Source organism: Babylonia areolata, chromosome 6 (genome assembly GCF_041734735.1).
Source record: "Babylonia areolata isolate BAREFJ2019XMU chromosome 6, ASM4173473v1, whole genome shotgun sequence".
NCBI classification, from domain to species: domain Eukaryota; kingdom Metazoa; phylum Mollusca; class Gastropoda; order Neogastropoda; family Buccinidae; genus Babylonia; species Babylonia areolata.
The window spans coordinates 49,790,549-49,810,226 of record NC_134881.1 but is presented as its reverse complement, the minus strand read 5'-3'; the positions used below and the strand labels follow the sequence as shown (position 1 = coordinate 49,810,226).

General features: G+C 37.6%; 1 protein-coding gene across 5 annotated transcripts in view; it reads right to left on the bottom strand.

Annotated features, from left to right (window-relative positions):
• Positions 1 to 4,510: 4,510 nt before the first annotated feature.
• Positions 4,511 to 19,678, bottom strand: part of LOC143283114 (anoctamin-1-like) — a 358,246-nt gene continuing 343,078 nt past the window's right edge. For all 5 annotated transcript variants that reach the window (XM_076589234.1, XM_076589235.1, XM_076589232.1 and 2 more), the window contains one exon: positions 4,511 to 18,142. In XM_076589234.1, coding sequence (XP_076445349.1) covers positions 17,846 to 18,142 — 297 coding nt within the window. In that variant the 3' untranslated portion in view covers positions 4,511 to 17,845. The remainder of the gene's footprint in view (positions 18,143 to 19,678) is intronic.

Below are 19,678 nucleotides of genomic sequence, written 5' to 3'. Positions count from 1 at the left end.
GTGTGTGTGTGTTGTGGTGTGTTTGGGTGTGTGTCTTGTGGGAAGCGTTGGTCGGGTGGTGAATAATTTAATAATGTGTAGTATCTTGTGTTTAATTTTTACTTTTTGATATTTACTAGGGCTTGTTTTCAAGATTAGGTGCAAATGCTCATAATAATAGTATACTAATACTAAAAATATATATATATATATGTGTGTGTGTGTGTGTGTGTGTGTGTGTGTGTGTGTGTGTATATATATATATATGAGAGAGAGAGAGAGAGAGAGAGAGAGAGAGAGAGAGAGAGAGAGAGGTGATATTACATTTTAATGTAATACTTTCATAACTAGTTAATTACTCACTTTTAGTTTATTTACATTTTATCTATAGTTTGGACATGTCAAACAAGGAATTCATGTATATTTTGGTACAGACAATACATATATCGGGTGTCCCCAAAAAAGTGAACCACTTTTTGACAAGTATTTTTTCAGTGATAGAGAAACCGAATTCATTGAAAATTTTCACACAGTAACCTTAGGTTATCATTAACAAGTCTGCAAAATATCTAAAAGTTTGGATGCAAATTATGCGAGTATTGTCAAATTCAAAACAGCATGTCAAAAAATCCAATGTCAGAGCTGTGTAATTTGACCTTCATCATGTTCATGCCAGCTGCCAGGTGTTGGCATCTGTCAATCAGTGTCAGTCTAAAAATAGTCTGTCTGGGTGTCACGTCTATTGATTTTATTTATTTTATTTTTTTTTTATTGTCCTCTGTATCCAAAATCAGTTCTGTCCAAAGTTTCAGTTTGGAAGGATCAACCATGCCTTTGAGTGAAAGTGATAAGATTACCATTGAAAACTGTTTCAAGGAGAAAGGCTGGGGTGGAAGAAGGATCGTAAAGGAAATTTCCAGGCAAGGGGTGGAGTCATGTCATTGTAAATAGACTTATCGCTAAAATACGCACTACAGCGTCAGTAGCATGTAAAATTGGCAGTGGGAGACCCAAGACTGCATGTTCGGAGGAGAACAAGGACCGTGTTGAGGAACTGATTCAATCCCAGGAGGAGAACCCAGGGACCCACAAATCTCTTAGAGAAGTTGCAAGCGATTTACAAGTGAGCAAGTCTTCTGTGCAAAGAATGACTAAAGAACTGGAGCTGAAGCCCTTCAAGAGGATACGGGTATCAAGGAGGGACCAAAATGTTAGAGGGAAAAGAAAAATTCGCTGCCGTAACTTGAATGACCGCTGCTCGGCCACTGATGTGAAAAGGATCATTTTCACAGATGAGAAAGACTTTACGTTAGAGATAGATAAAAATTGCCAAAACAATTGCATTTATGGGAAACGGAAACGAGAAATTCAGCCATCTTGCCTCTATCATGAGACTTCTAGATTTAAAAAAAAAGATAATGGTTTTAGCTGGAGTATCCTGGAAAGGAAAAACAAACATTCATTTTATTGACACTGATAGAGCCAAGGGTTATAGTGAAAACTACATTCAGTTATTGGATGACAATCTTCTCCCGGATTGTAGGCGTCTTTATCCTCGAAACAATTACGTGTTTCAGCAAGATGGGGCTCCTTCACACACAAGGCCCATCTGGAGGAGGCTACACCTGAATTCATCAAGAAGGATGAATGGCCTCCACAAAGTTCTGACTAACCCAATGGATTATGCCATATGGGACTCTCTGAAGGAGAAAGTTTACCAGGGAGTGAGAGACAAATTGACTGAGCTGGCGTTAAAGGACAGGATAATTATGTCATGGGAGAAGATATTGGTGGAATAAATACGTAAAAGCATTTCTGCTTGGAAGAAACGGCTTCGTTTAGTCGTGGAGGAAGATGGAGGCCACACTGAGCATAAACTGATGAAATAAGTGAGGTTTCCTCTGATATTACATTTTTTGACATGCTGTTTTAAATTTGACAATACTCGCATACAGTATACAATATGTGTAATATGTTTTGATGCATTTGTTGGTACACTAATATTTTGCTAGTCTAAACTCGTGATATGGTAGCTGTGGTACATGTTCTGCATGAAAAATAATATTGCACAATATTTCAGTCTGAAGAGAGGGAAAAGATTGTGATTGGGGGTGGTGGTGGTGGTGTGTGTGTATGTTTGTTCTTTAGTTTAGTATCTTTTCACTATCAGTGATATTAGACGAATGGAAAAAAAGAAAAAAAAGGATGGAGTGTGTGTGTGTGTGTGTTGGGGGGGGGGGGGGGGAGGAAACAGAAAAGGTAGAAAACTACCAAAAAATGCATAACTGACATGCAATTACAGTTAACAGTAAGAATTCAATAATGATAGTAACAATCAAAAACCATTAACACAATTCTGAAGTATATTAAAGGAATGTAGAAACAGGGCTATGAACTAATGCCTGTGAAAGTTCGACCATAAGAACCTCGTCAGAAATAACTTTCCAAAAATCATCTGCAGAGTAGTTATTCTCTTTGAAATACTTCGGCAAGAAGGAATGTAACTGCTGACAGTGAAACAAACAATGATGGAAGCTGAACTGCTTACCACAGATGCATGTAACATTTTTACTATACTGTCTTGCGCATCAAGTTTTATACAGAAGAAAGGAGAGGTTATTAATCTTGTATAGCAAGCTGATGGATTCAGTATCTTTTCTTTAATAATATTCTTAGGGAATAATGTCCCTTTATGTTTGTGTAAACAAAGTGAGTCTATGTTTTAACCCGGTGTTCAGTTGTCTGTGTGTGTGTGTGTGTGTGTGTGTGTGGTAAACTTTAACATTGACATTTTCTCTGCAAATACTTTGTCAGTTGACACCAAATTTGGCATAAAAATAGGAAAAATTCAGTTCTTTCCAGTCATCTTGCTTAAAACAATATTGCACCTCTGGGATGGGCACAAAAAAATTAATGAATCCTAATTATATGCAAACTGCACTAACTGTTATATTTTTTGTATTCTCTAAACTTGGCACTTTGATCTGATATTCTGACCCAACAACAAGAGCAGTCATTATTATCATTTTTTGTTCAAACAGGAACTTCTTTTGCTAAGCATGGAAGTTTTATTTATTTTGCAAACGTTTTGGTGCAGATAGTTACAAAGGGAAATTACTCTGTAATTAATGCTAGGGGACTTAATTTGCTTTAAACTGATCTTTCTCATCTTAAACATTACATTTTGAAATTATACTTAATACATAAAAAGCTTGTGTGTTTTACTCTCAGTCACAAGTGAGTCTTGCAGGCCTTGCCTCTCTTGTTCTAACAAGGTGTATGCCTCTTTTACAGAAAGACAGACATGTATTTTTGTCGATTTTTCTGAATCTTGTGCTCCTCTTTTAGCTGCTTTATCAGCAGTTTCATTGCCATGAATGCCCACATGAGAAGGGATCCAACAAAAACTGACCTCAGTCCCTTTAATCCTCAAACAGTGTACCAAATGATTTACCTCAATAACTAAGTCAGGTCTTGTTTCATGGCTAAATAATTCTAGACCATAAAGCACTGATCTGGAAGCAACAAAGAATGCTATATTTGAGAAAACTATTTGATGGCTCATTAAGTAGTTCAGAGCTTTTATAATAGCAATTAGCTCAATTAGTGTGTGTGTGTGTGTGTGTTGTGTATGTGTGTGTCCATGTGCATGTTGGTGCACATGCACACACATGCAGATCTGCATGTTTTTGTTGTTGTTTTGTATACAATATTGGGAGATATTATTGTGTTGGAACTTGTATGTTAGACTGTGTCACGCTTATGCTGAAGTCAACTGTGCTTCGAAGACAACGAGCCAAAGATTCAACTTTGCAAGTTTATAGTTGATAGGAAGTATCGCCCTAGTACTCTGGGCCATCTAAATGAAACATCATCTGCTACGCTAATCCAACAAGGTATTGTACTGTTTCAGTTGAGATAGGATCTGTCCAAAGATTAGTAACATTCGCATATGAAAGTCAACAGTTTTGCTCCGTCATGCATAAGATAGGTTTAGCAGCAACGTTCGTGTGATATTCAAGTCTATAAATAGATGCAACAGCAAACTGTTTTGTGTGATTCTTTTTTCCATTTAAGAGTTGGCAGACAGAGGTCAGAGTTTACTTCCTTCACACATGCTCAATGGGACTTGATGTAACTGACAAATTGTGGTAGGAAACTCAAATTGTTAATTTTGTATGTTTGTTGGGGACATTTATACAGTGAGTATTTTAGACCTGTGCACAAATCGTTCTCTGAATAAAATTTTGCTGCCTTCTTTGCCTCCTTTCAGTTATATGCTACTGCAAATTATCAACTGAATGCACAATGCCAAAGTTGATATTCCAAGATGTCTGTCTTCATCAATTCATGTGGGATCTGTCAATTACAATATCTTGCTTATAATGTTAATCTAGTAACATTTGTAAAATATTTGTTTGCAGTAAACATGTCAATGTCGCAGTTAGCATCATTCTCAAATATAGATAGTGTAAGGCCCCAAAGTGTGTGTGTGTATATGTGTGAGAATGAACATACATATGAACACTGCTAGTTTTTCCGCTTTTAATCAAGGTTAAGAAGCAGTTTAATATTAAAATGCAAAGATTCATAAGGAAAACACTACACTAAAATGCTACACTGGGAAAAAAAAGGAGTTGAAAAACAACAACAGAAATGCATCAAAATGCGAAGGATATAAGAAAATACACAGACGTTGGGGAATACATGACATTTTCTACTATGTCTCAAAACAAGCAGGAGTATATAAATCAATACAATTTTATTATAAAAGCACGGACATTTTCCATTGATTCTGCTGTTCAAATTGAATAAATAATATAATGAAAATGATCACTGCTGCTAGCTTTCAGGATTCTCTGACAATTGTTTTCATGTGAAATTGTGCTTTACACACATTGCATAGGTTACTTTGTCAGATTTGTCAGGTCAGGTCATTAGATCTGCTACTGGTAACCTGTAATCCAGTACAACCTGTTCAGGGTCGGGTTGCCGGCGACTAAACTGGCACTCCCACCGCTCCCTTCCGGGACTGGTGAGGCGGGTGGCTAGACACCCTTATGGAATTAAAAACGAGATCCATAAAAGGGCGTCGGCTCAGGAGAGTCACCGACGGCCATCTAGCTGCACCGTGCTGTGTGCATGCCACACACAGTTGGCCCCCGGGGTGTGTCTACCGATTGCATGCGAAGTCTGGATCCGGCAGAATCTGCGGAAGAAACCTCTGCGGAAGAAACCTCTGAAAGTCTCTCTGAAAGCGTTTGATATCAACCCTGACTCCTGGGAGGAATCTGCAGTGGACCGTGACAAATGGCGTGCTGCTGTGCACAAAGGTGCCAAGTTGTGTGAGGCCAACAGGACTGCTGCAGCTGTTCAGAAGAGGCAGGCCAGAAAGTCACGGGCAAACAAGCTCCCTGACAATGATATGCCTGTCTTTGTCTGCCCCAACTGTCAGCTAACATTTCGTGCGCAGATTGGACTATTCAGCCATCTGCACATTCACAGATAGATTCATGAGCATCCCCCCCCACCACCACCCTGCCCCCATCCCCCAGCTGGATGACAACGATGGTCATCATCGATCTTGATGGACACACACCATCAGGTTACTTTGGATGTAGTGATAAGTTTCTGATATCTTTGTTGCAAGATGCAGTCCTACCTTGACCTCAAACACTGATTTTTCTGCTTGACATGTTGTGTATTCTGTGGTCAAGATTTTATCCTCATTAGATCTTGTGCTCAGTGTCTGTGCAATGGTCCCCAACAATGTCAAAAAGGACCTGAAAGGGCTTACTCTGATGCTCAGTGTTCTTAAGGTTCTATTGCACTCTAGCACCTGTCACAAAGTATTAGACAATTTACTGAATATTTCTAGGGATCTGGTTTGAGATATGACAAAGTACTGAATATTTCTTATCAGGTTTTGTCTTAGGATTGACAGGTTGGTATCCCAGAGTAGTGATGGTTTACAGTAATACTTCTTTGTGTGACAAGACACAAAGAAACGAAAGAATTAATTTTACCTAAGGAAAGTCTGGAGAAGTGCCTGAAAGTTTACATCAACCACCACTTAAACAAAATACTGTCTACTGACAAATTTTGGTCTCTCAATGATCAATTTGCCCATTAATGTGTGTGCATTAATGTGTGGTTTTTAATTAACAGGTGCTAATATACAAGTGCTTGCAGTGTATATGTGAAATAGAGGTGCAGTTTAAATCACTAATATTATCATTATCATTCTGTGGTTTTTATTCCACAAGGGAAAGTTCTGTCACAAGTGTTTTGTACATGATAATTTCTGTACGTTTCCACTGAACATTGTTACTGAGAGCAATGAGTAAATCCTGTTGTTCCTTGATCACCTTCTACCTTCATGGACACCATTTTTGTCTTTGTCAAAGAAAGATAACACTGAGGACAGCAATGTGATTGGGTGTGAGAAAACAACACTCATACCCTGTCTGTGAGGATCAGAAACACTTGATTTCTCTGAACTCCAAATAATGTTGACCCAATGCAACACTCTTGCTAAATTCTAAGCTGCTCATGAAAAGAAGGCAAGTATTCATATGACATACAGATGAAAAACTCCAACTTAGTTCCAGACAATTTAAAAAGAAACATGCAAAATTGTCTCATAAAATAATACGTCACTTTTATGCACTTTTAATGACTTAGTAAACTAAATATACATAAGCATACCTTCTCCATAAGTGACAGATGCAGAGAACAAACATAGGCGTAACAAGAAAGGAAGGGCCTTCAAGACTCACTTGCGCTATACACTTAAAAGGGAAAAAAAAGATAATAATAATGAAACTTATAAAAATTAGTTTGTTGAAATGTGTTCTCTATTTGTTAATATTATCATTTAAAGCTTCTCTTAAAAAAAAGAAAAAAAGGGTTCCATGCGGATTCAAACTAAGGATGTTCGAATCGAGAACAAGTGGTTTTTATCCACCAAGCTGACGCAGCTTCAAAAATGGCATTCAAATATTATCATTTGAGCATGTTATTTTAGTGGATTAAATCGACAATGGTAATCGAACTGATAACCCTGTTTAAATCATGTTACTTTGGTATATCTTGGGCATTAACTCTCTCCGGACGAAGGAATGCTCACGCATTCCTACACAAAACGTATTCGGATTCGGACGAAGGAATGGAATAGCATTCTCTGAAAGTAAAATTCCATCATGCGCTGTACACATGATTTTGTGATTAGCCAAGCAGAGTGCGCTATTCTGGGTCACTCCACAATCGAACAGTATGATTGGTCAGCCTGTGATGTGTGGCCCGTCTCGCACACATGCTGACAAATTCACTGACCGGTCGTCTGCTTGCGTGCCAGCCTGTTAGCAAAGCGGGCTCTTCTCAGAATGTTCTGAAGCGAACAAGGCAGTGACGGCAACGTTTTAGTGTTGAAGAAAGTGAATTTAATGCAGAAAGTGAGCATGGGTATGGAGATTCGGGGTGAAAAATTGGCAGTATTTTCTACATATGGCGAAACTGTAAAAATAAGATGAGAAATTTGATTTTTTTTAATATGTAATAGCTCAACATGTAATAAACCAGTTCTGAAAGTTTCATTTTCTTACACAGTATTTTGTATTTTTTGTAATTTTTTTCCAAACCCTTACAAATGGGGTCTGTGGGGAAAAGCAAGGGAGAAAACTTGTCATCCTGAGTGAGTTAAAGAAGTCCTTGGTAAAGGACATGTTCCCATCACATCAAACACCTGCAATATGTGTCCATTTTCAACAGGTCTGCAGAGATCCATGTTCGACAAGCTCTTAGAACTTGCTGAGAAACTACAACACCATTCATTCATTTCTCTTTTCTGTTCGTTCTAGTTACTTTAGTATCCACTTAAAACATTCATATGCAGTAAACGAGTCAATAATTATTGAACAAATTCTTCTAATTTGGTGGTAAAGGAGACATTACCATCATGTCAGGCTTTTTAACATGTTTTGTCAAGATCTGCACAGACCAGTGTAGACAAAGTTGACCTTACTTCGTGAAAGTCAATTCAAATTTTCTTTTGTGTTCATTCTAGTTAATTCACTGTCCACTTTAGAATATTCATATGCACTAAACACGTCAGTAATGTAGTTTCTGTCACTGTATGTGTTCTGTCCAGAATTTGTATTTCTTTGCTTTTAATTGCGAACAAGAAAAACGAGATCAAGGCGTCTTCTTTACACACACTGCCTGCATTCCGGCAGCTCCAAATGGGGTAACAGTGTTTTCCGAATCCAGATCGATCATCAACGAAATAAACCGTTAATACTTTGGAAATGCCGCTAAATTCAGGAGACGTTCAACCTATTATTGGTATGACTGTGAAGATTTTTTTTCCTACTATGTTTAAGCCAAATTTGGTATTGGTAGACAAAGTATTTCCAGAGAAAATGGCAATGTTAAAGTTGACCATGGACACACAGACAAACACAACTAAGCACCGGGTCATAACACAGACTCACTTTGTTTACACAAGCGAGTCAAAAAGACCAGTGCAACATCACTAGGGATGGTGTGCAGACCCACTTTCGTCTGATTTTCATGGAGGTTCTCCATTTATTTCTAGCGAGAACAGCGTGAGCACACTCATCTCCATTTGCTTTTTACCAGGTCACTGAAAAGCTAAAATTTCGTCCTGAAATCACTGTTCTGATGAACATTTTTGGTGACTACTTTTGCAAGTTTATAAGATCTGTTTGGTTTTATGATTACACCCATTACTTGGTTTAGTCGTCTTTGTTCACTTTGAGCCTGTTTCTTGTCATATCTGCCATTATGTATTCGAACTGATCCATTTTATAAATGCTGAAAAGTTGTCCGAACAAAGGCAGTGCACGCTCAGAGAAGCAAGTATGGGTGGTGGGCTGCCCATATCATCATACGACCTACTTCTTGCTCTGCGACTGACAAAAAGACCACTATGAAAGCGGGCTGCACACCCTCCCTATTGTCTCACAATTTCTCATTGCACTGTAATGCTAGGAGAAGCAGTCCTTTATGGAGATCACATCCAGCAACTGCACCTCACATGCAAAGTTAGCCATTACACCACAGTCTGTCATCAAAGAATTTTTTGCTGAGTTTCTTCATACAGACAGCATTACTGCACATTTGCTGTTTCCAATAACTGCTTATGGCTGAACAGGCAGTGACATTTACATTTTCCATGTTTAAATAACATTTTAAAACTGACACAAATTAAAATGAAATAACTGAAATTATATTGATTTTTTCTTTAAAAATAAGTTTGAACTTTTTGTCCCTTTTTTATGTCAAACCTGAAGGCAAAGTTCAATACACACTGTGTTTCAGACATTAAAATGATTGACTGAGTGACTGAGATTGCATATATGAATGACTTAGATTGCATAATTTAAGACAGTGTAATGTTCTGTCTCAAGTGTTGAAGGTGTGCAGTCACAAATTTAATTAGCTTTGTGAAACATCAAATGTGCCTATACATTTTATAGACAACCCAATAGTGAATCTGTTGATGAAATCAAGGGCTGGAAAAAAACATGATAATGCCTAATTAAGAAAGTAGACGTGCTGCGCCAAAACTGCCAAGACATTTACAAATCTGACACCAAAGGGAGAAAGGAAAAAAAAATCTCTGCACCAAAATATGATAAATGCATATATAGAAAATAAATGTTAAGACAAGATTAAAAAGAAAATAATAACACAGCACAAACACCAGATCAATGTTTCCAGAGAAAATTAACTTAATGCACATACACATTACAGAGACACGAGGGCAACCAAAATGGTGTTCTGACACAGTCTCACTTTCTTTTGTTTACACATGGCAGCAATACATAATGCTGTCTCTTGGTTGCAACATATAAAATTTAGGGTAAATAAGACAAGGCCCTGCTGAGGATGTCAGCCCTTCCACTTAATTCATCATCCCCAGATTACAAAAAATCATAATGAAGGAAAAAACAAAACTTTGAAGCCAAACAAAAAATGCATTTTAAAAAGGCCACATAAGCAAATAAACATTGCAGAATGGACAGCTCGAACCCATCCCAGACTTTACAATGTCACTACCTAATCACCAGAGCAAAACAGCACAGATAGTACATCACAGACTGGAAAAGAGAAAAAAAAATTGAGGTTCACTTGAAAAAAGAAAGGGGAATGGACTGGGAAGGCAGAAAAAAAGCAGACAACAGTGAAGAAAGAAAAGGCAGAAATAAAAAGAGCAATAGAAGAGGAAATTTTGAGCAGAGAATTTCCGGAAGGTATCACCACAGGGGAGAGGGAGGGTGTGGGGGCGGGGGGGACAGGGGGTAAGGGGCATCATTCACTAACGCCATGCAAACCCCTATCTACTCAACCACCACCTGTAGTGAAGAGAAATGAATAAAATAAATTTTTTAAATCTTGAGACTGACTGAAAAAAAAACACATTTTGAATACACACAGACGAAAAGAAAAGCATACAGACAACAGATGGGACTAAGAGCTACACAATACAACATCAATACATACGCAGCATACACACATTGCATAAAAACATAAGAAGCACACACACACACAAACTATCAAACATTAGAGGATTATGATACACAACTTAAATCATGCAACTTTATCTGCCTTACAAAGTAGTGATCATAAATTAGTCACCTTTTTATCATCAACGAAAATTAGTCACTCATAGTTGGAAGGAACAGAGAACAGAACGGTCACTTGTAAAATGCATCAGAGAAAACAGCCTGCTTGTGTGCCCTAAGAAAGTACTTCCCACTTGCACAAAAAGCATCACTATTAGCTTATAAACATATAAAACTTTAAACACAGATGATTTATTCACATCTTCCAAACTGCAAGCAAAAAAAAAAAAAAAAAAAAAAGCAACTTTACAGAAAATGCAAAATGTACAAACAGAATTAACTCCATGGAGACAGTTATGTGAGTATTAGACTGGTGAGACACTTTCAGACTTTCATAAATTTCTGTAAGTTCTGAAAAAAAAAGAAAGAAATTGCATAACACATTTAACCCATTAAGCCCTGCACTCAAACATTGCTTTGGTGTGAAGATTCTCCTCCTTAAACCAGTTTTCATGTTCCTACATATACCTAACGGAAAAGAACTAATTTAAAAATATTTCTGGATGTGTCCACATATAATCTGGAGTAAAAAAACTTTATCTTTTGCATCAATATGCCATGGAAGCCTTGCCAAGGCTGTAAACTCCCCAGTGTAGAATGGGGTAAAAAGAACTCCACTCAGATTTTACAACATGTACAAATGTCACATACTGTGATGCAAATTTGTTGCACCAACAAATAACTGATACATACTGAAGTCCTTTAAATGGCATTTTATTTATAGTTTCTTTTGCAGAAAATGATACTGTATGCTTTTCCTATATTTTATATATTTTTTGTGTCAAATGTTTAACAAATTTTACATAACCTATTGCCTGTCCTCAATAAAATCTAATTTAAGTTCCAAGGGCTTTTCCTTTTGTTCTTCAACAAATGGTAGATTAATATTGATAAGATACCAAAGGCTTATGTAACTATACAGAATATAAGCATCTGTGACACCAGAATGAAGATTCTCAGAAAATATTAGAAAACTGATGGTTTTGGTGTTACAGACCTATTCTTGTCCTCATACTCTGAAATTCCTTGCAACTTCACTATCTGCAGTGGACGTTAGACATAATCACACTTACATATCATCTTTAAAAAAAATAATCTAGAAAACAATGATACTGACTAATAAGATCACAGGATAGGGGGCTAGAGCCCATTCCAATTTTACATTTTCACCATCAAATCATTACAAGACAGTAGCCTATGACAGAAACAAGTAGAAAAAAAAGGGAGAAACTTTTCTTTTGTTCATTTTTTTGCAGGACATGTAAATACACCAGAAGGGCAAAGGGGAAGACATAAAAAAAGGGTATGGGGGCTGAAAATTAAGGCAGCAATAAGAAAAAGTATGAAACTTCATGTGAGAATTTTTCAGATAATGTGTCTACCATTTGTTCTGGAAGCTGCCCCCATGAGCATGTGCAAGTATCAATTCAAAATATTGACACTGGAACTGAATACAAAGTAATTCATTCTTCAAACCCATTAAAAGCACCCAGTAAACACCAATGTGACATTACAGATGTGTGCAAGATATTCTAGAAAACATATGAAAAAGTCCACTTGCAGTGATAGAAAAAAGTAATTTTTGTGCACAGGATTTTCAGTGGTGAGAATGCTCTTTATGACTAAAAGATCCAAAGGCATTCCCAGTTAAGGACACAGAATATTATATGTAAACAAAATAGCATAGATTTCTTTCATACAAATGGGTAATTAGCACCTGCAGGCCTATCACATATCAACAAAATATAAACATAAAAATAGTAAAATACCAGCAAAAGCATCCACATGATTAAGGCACAATTATGGTAAAATTCTCCAAGAAGTAGCAATGCATCTACATGGGAGTGTGAGCAGATGTGCTCAAGTGCAGTATGCATCAAAAGATTCTGACATATTTCTGAAAATACCACAGAGATTCATGTAGAATATAAAATGTTCAAGATTCATGTTATATGGAAATGGTTTAAAACCAATGGAGATCCACAAACATAGTTACAAACTTGCCATGTCAAAAAATAAGAAAGAAAACATGTCCACTGTAGCAATCAAAATCCACAAAGTGTAAATCCACATGATTATACTTGCATAACTATATAGCTATTCAAATGCTAACTATTTTGTACTAATTACAATTAATCAGAATTCTGCAAAGGTTCCTAAATGTTGTCAATTTATGACAGTGTAGCAGTGGCATAACATGGAGCCTGAACAGGATATCTGATGACTGAACAGTCCAGTCCTGGAACCGACTTGGCACTGGAAAGCTGATACATGGAGCTGCCCTTCCTCAACCAGTCTTTTGGTTCACTTCCTGTCTGCTCACTTAATCCCTTCTTTCCAGTCAGCACAATCCTCAGTTTTTCCGTGGTAACAGAAATCAGGTCTCTTTTGTGCACATCACTCAGAACAAGAGGCATGGATATCTGATAACTTCATCTCAGAATTCTTTGAGCCAGCTAACATCAAGCAGTGAAAGTGAAAATAGCTTGATTCAGAATAAAATGGCATAAGAAGAGAGGAGCCAGACAAAAATTAAATAACCCCAAAGAGTGTTTGCAACTTCTGTCTAATCACTTAATGATGTCTCTGATCATTTTAAGCAGTCAAGCTGTGGAGAGAGAAAAAAAAAAGGTGTCAATTAGCTCAGTTACAATGATTATGAAAGTTGATAGTACACTCCATCACATAAAATATCAGATGAAATCAGGAAAAATACCAAATTACCAAATCATCTTCCCCTTATCAGAGTACAACATAAAGACCTCATCGATCACAAGCAACATTCTTTTAATTTGTCATACATAGACTGCATGCTTGTTAGAACAAAATTCAACACAAGCAGCAGAGACATACACCATGCAAATATATGCATCGCAAACTTCACTTCACACCTTCAGAAATATGACAAAAGGTTGAAAAATAAAGACTGAGATTTACCATCAGCATACTCCCAGGGTAATATTACCAGGGTATGGCTGCTTAAACATTTACTTGGGGACCCTGGCGGAAGCTACTACAGCTGCTTTAAATGCAAGGTACAAATAACACTCATCATGACAAAGACCTGTTTGGACTGCATATCTACTGAATGACACAAGACAGGTGGAATTTTCACATAATTCTTTCAAACAGACAAGGACTACACCACACTTTTTCACCTGCACTCTTTCAAATACATGCCAACATGAAAGCAAACTAGTCTCTTTCAAGTAAAACACCAGCATGAAAACAGACCACCCCATTCAAGTACAGACACAACATGAAAACAGACCACCCCATTCAAGTACAGACACAACATGAAAACAAACTGTCTCTTTCCAGTACAGACACAACATGAAAACAAACTGTCTCTTTCCAGTACAGACAACATGGAAACTGTCTCTTTCCAGTACAGACACAACATGAAAACAAACTGTCTCTTTCCAGTACAGACACAACATGAAAACAAACTGTCTCTTTCCAGTACAGACACAACATGAAAACAAACTGTCTCTTTCCAGTACAGACACAACATGAAAACAAACTGTCTCTTTCCAGTACAGACACAACATGAAAACAAACTGTCTCTTTCCAGTACAGACACAACATGAAAACAAACTGTCTCTTTCCAGTACAGACACAACATGAAAACAAACTGTCTCTTTCCAGTACAGAGACAACATGAAAACAAACTGTCTCTTTCCAGTACAGACACAACATGAAAACAAACTATCTTTCCAGTACAGAGACAACATGAAAACAAACTCTCTTTCCAGTGCAGACACAACATGAAAACAAACTCTTTCCAGTACAGACACAACATGAAAACAAACTGTCTTTTTCAAGAACAGACACAACATGAAAATAAACTGTCTCTTTCCAGTACAGACAACATGAAAACAAACTGTCTCTTTCCAGTACAGACACAACATGAAAACAAACTGTCTCTTTCCAGTACAGACAACATGAAAACAAACTGTCTCTTTCCAGTACAGACACAACATGAAAACAAACTGTCTCTTTCCAGTACAGACAACATGAAAACAAACTGTCTCTTTCCAGTACAGACACAACATGAAAACAAACTGTCTCTTTCCAGTACAGACAACATGAAAACAAACTGTCTCTTTCCAGTACAGACAACATGAAAACAAACTGTCTCTTTCAAGAACAGACACAGCATGAAAACAAACTGTCTCTTTCCAGTACAGACAACATGAAGACAAACTGTCTCTTTCCAGTACAGACAACATGAAAACAAACTGTCTCTTTCAAGAATAGACACAGCATGAAAACAAACTGTCTCTTTCCAGTACAGACACAACATGAAAATAAACTGTCTCTTTCCAGTACAGACACAGCATGAAAACAAACTGTCTCTTTCCAGTACAGACACAACATGAAAATAAACGGTCTCTTTCCAGTACAGACAACATGAAAACAAACTGTCTCTTTCCAGTACAGACACAACATGAAAACAAACTGTCTCTTTCAAGAACAGACACAGCATGAAAACAAACTGTCTCTTTCCAGTACAGACACAACATGAAAACAAACTGTCTCTTTCCAGTACAGACAACATGAAAACAAACTGTCTCTTTCCAGTACAGACACAACATGAAAACAAACTGTCTCTTTCAAGAACAGACACAACATAAAAACAAACTGTCTCTTTCAAAAACAGACACAACATGAAAACAAACTGGCTAAAAAACAACAACAACAAAAAAACAAAAACAACAGACAGAAAAGAAAAGAAAAAAAGAAAAGAAAGAAAGAAAACAAAAACAAAAACAGTGTGCAGTTTTTGTTCCCCTTGTTAATTCTCTTGAAAAAGATAATTTGAAAAGAAAATGTGTGTCTGTCTTGCCATGTACTAGTAAACACATATTCCAAACAGTTCTTTGTTTTCCTGAGTGGTATTTTCCAGGAAAACATCAACTGTCTTTTCCAGGAGGTAGTCACACCGATGGGCAAGAACATGGCTCCTTATCACACTGCTCCCATCAGTCTTTCATCATAAATCTCACAAATCACAATTCCATATACTGTGAATTTGTAGCCATAGAAGAAAAAGTTTAATAAAGTGTGATAAGTGTGTATGTGTGCATTGTGTGTGTGTGTGTGTGTGTGTGTGTACATGTGTGTGTGGAGAGAGACAGCCATGATGGCTCAAGATACTCATCTCTCATTTAGTGATTGCCGTTTTATAACATTTTCTGATTAGCTGTATATCAAGTAAACTGCACATACAAGCATGTAAAGCTGTGATGTATCATAATCAAAGAGTTGTAGCACCTAGACAGCTGTGAACAAATGCTGTATGGACAGTGTATGGTGTTTTGTGAATATACAAGTACATGTTTTTGTTTCCAACTACAATCTTGGTGACAGACACTATCAGTAATTGCTGTTGAAGGGCAATCAGATGCTGAGGAAATGATGTGGATGAACCCACCTTGAACAGAGATGTTAGTCACAAACTGGTGCAGTTTGCTGATGAGTATTCACTCTGTCAAGCTGTATTCACTGTCTTTACCATGTTTTCCCACATCTGTTAAATAGGTGCAGTTGATGTCCTAGAGTTCTTTGACAATGCTGCCCACTGCCCTTGTCTGCCTTGTGTACTTCTTGCCATAAAGTCCAAAAGACAGTCACAGAACACACACACACACATACAAAGGCATTCTTTCTACACACTTCCTGGTACACCTATACCCACCCACCTAGTTCATCCTATTGCGATCCGCCCACCTGCCGTCCAGATGAAATTTTAACGACATGCCTCCATGATCCCTCTTTTAGAGAAGGTTCCTGTACCGTCAGGATTTCTGGCACTGCCTGTCCTGACTCTACATACATCCACCTTGTAATGACAACAATTGAGGCAAAGAACAGCTGCCCAAATCTACAAATGAAAAAAGCAAACAAAAAAACAAACAACAAAAAAACCAAACACTTTTCACCAGCACAATAGATGATCTTGATAGGTGTCATGAGTTTTCATTATCACAAGTAGGCTTTCTTCTTTCTGCCCACAGGGGAAGACAACAACTGCATATTGGTCTATCTTCTGCATGAAATTGCCAAAACAGCAATGTCAAGCAACTTTCTGCATGAAACTGCCAACACTACAGATCTAAGTAGGTGGGTCCAGTGTGGACATGGGTTCAAGGATCAGAGACTTTGATGATGTTTTCTTCTTTTCTATTCTGACAATCAATGAGACGGAGATAACAGTGATAATTCTAAAGATATGCATTTTACTTTGAGACTGCACGAGAAGGCTTTGCACAAAGTTACCTTTGATAATGTATCTTGGTGTCATCCTGGCCTGAGATATTTAAGTTCCTCTTGTACCTGTCTGAAATTTTTTGAAGTTATCAGTGAAGTGAATAGCACTACATGGAGTCATTCAAGTGATTTACTCTGAGCTCCTATCACACTCAGTTCTGGGCACAAGCTGTAAAGAAAAACAACAACCCCAGTCTGTTGATAAGTTTGCACCTACAAACTCTACATCTTCAGTCCATGGTGTAAACAAGATTTGTAAAATGGATGGTCAGCTGCGTGTTTCTTACTGTCAGCTGTTTTGTCATTAACATAACCAGCATCTCTACGTGGTAAATGGTTTCTAAAACACTTCTCCATTGGGTCGGTGTTCATTAGTCTTTGGAAACAGTGAAGTGACAACTGGACTGAGATTACAAAGGCACCTTGGAAAAAGGAGCTGAAACCCATATTTGAATGAATTTGTGCAACTCTCCAAAAAAACCTCCAGTGCATTAAAAAAATGCAATAATATCATCAAACAAAAAGCAATAACTGTTGGCCTTGACATGATTGAAAAACAAACAACACCCAACATGTCTGACACAGGCTCTATAAAATGAGCAACACAATAACAGTCTCTACAGGTCTTTTGCTCTTCTTCATTGAATGAATAAGCTAAATTCTTTGACACTATATACATCCACTGATATAACATGAGGATGAAAAATAACTGGCATTACAGTTGGATGAGCCTATCCATGAAAATAAACTATTCTAAACAGGGTATTCAATAAGACAGGGAAGGATATGTTAAAGTATCCAGTGATTAATTAATCAACACAAACTAAACTGCAGAACATAAAATATCAGAAACCTGTTCTCTTCTTTCTCATCTTAAGACACAGCATGCCTGTGTAGGAAACTGAGATCCCTGTCTCCCCTATGAATCATTTCATTACACTGTTTTAAAGGAAAGTTTCGTTTTCTACTTCCACACCCTCTTTAGGACCCCGATGGCGCACATCCACTTCAATATCACCTTCACTGTAACGGGGTGAATATTCCTCTGATTCGAAGCCAACAATATCTGCAGCACCACTGTCGACTATGTCATCCACATCAATGCCCTGAGCTCGCTGCAGCTCTGTACGCAAGATGATATCATTGGTGATGTAGGCCTCACGTCGGATCTGTTCCTTGAGCAGGGCAGGCACATCCGGAATCAACCAGGCAATCATTGATGTAACCACCACCACCACATTCTAAAAAAAGAAAAGATACACACAATCAACTATTCTTTTCAGTACATTCTGTTCATTGCCAGTCTCCAGACACATGTGTTTGCCATGTCAGTACCGGTACAAGTTCCTTTTTAACACATACACACACATTCACACGTTCTCTCTTTCACAGATATACAACACTAAGACATGTATGCATACACAATATCTGCATCAGTTGAGATTTTTTTTGGTCATATACACACATGCACAGACACACACACACACACACACACACACACACATACACATATATGTAGCCGTGTACCGAGTGGTTACTCAAGGGGGTACGGCACAAAAGACTTAACTAATTGATTGATTGAATGAAAGGATAGACAAGATCCCACGCACAGGCCAGGAACATACAGAGGCCAGTCACAAATGGGTTTTTCTATTGTTTTATTTACAATATTCTAAAAGAAGAAGACTAAGAAGAAGAAATAATGAGAAGACAACTAGGAGAAGAAGACAAGAACTAAGAAGAAGACAGTGCCTGGAATGACACAAACAAATGTCATTAGCACAACATGTCGGCACAAGTGAATAATAAAGCACATGTATACATATTACATGGAAAGATTATCACTCAGGTTTGGGATACGCAACAACATAATGCATATGTGTGAAGACCAAACGCTGACATCAAATGACATTTCTAATACATTTAAATAGCACAGTTAAAGTGATTGAAGCGATGCTGACTTAGTGAAAGTACACTGACAGTACAGATTAGGTAAACCTTATATTGTGTCAAAGTGACTCAAATGAATCAGTTCATCATGTTGCACTATACTGGAGTAAGCTGTATAGGAGAGAGCATGATAACTAAATTACAGTTAACAGACTGATACATACCAGGTGGCTTTAACCAATAACTGGTATTAATCCAACACTATCTTGTAATCACAACAGCAGAATACTACACACATCTTAGAGTACTGAGAATCAGTGAAACACTGTAACCATCAGCCGGATAGCAAATGAGAAAGAACGCATCATATGCACCCACTAGAATATTCTGGAACAAAACTAGTAGTGTTCAGAGACGTCACTGACTGTGACGTTAAGAATCAAATGGAACACTGCTCCATGCAGATGACGACATGGCAATTATTTAGATCAATCATAGCCGAGCTGTCAAAGCAATAACTGAACAAAGAAGTAACTGAACAAAGCAATAACTGAACATACTCATAAGAACACAAGTACTGTGTCGAATAATACAATTTACAAATCAACACATTCTACACACTAGTACTTACAGCAATACGTAGCGAGGTGTCAGCCGTTGTGAGAACACACACGACACACTGCCCGATGCAGCAAGACAGAGAGAGAGAGAGAGAGAGAGAGAGAGAGAGCCGGCTCTGTGCCAATTTATGCAAGTTTAGCGGACCACAAAGGCCGTCACGTGGGCTTGCGAGCAGATCGTCACTAATCACGGAAAATCCGATGACAACTGTGTTTGTTTAAAGGTGTTCAGTGACATATTTCTATATGATTCCTGAGCCGATTTAC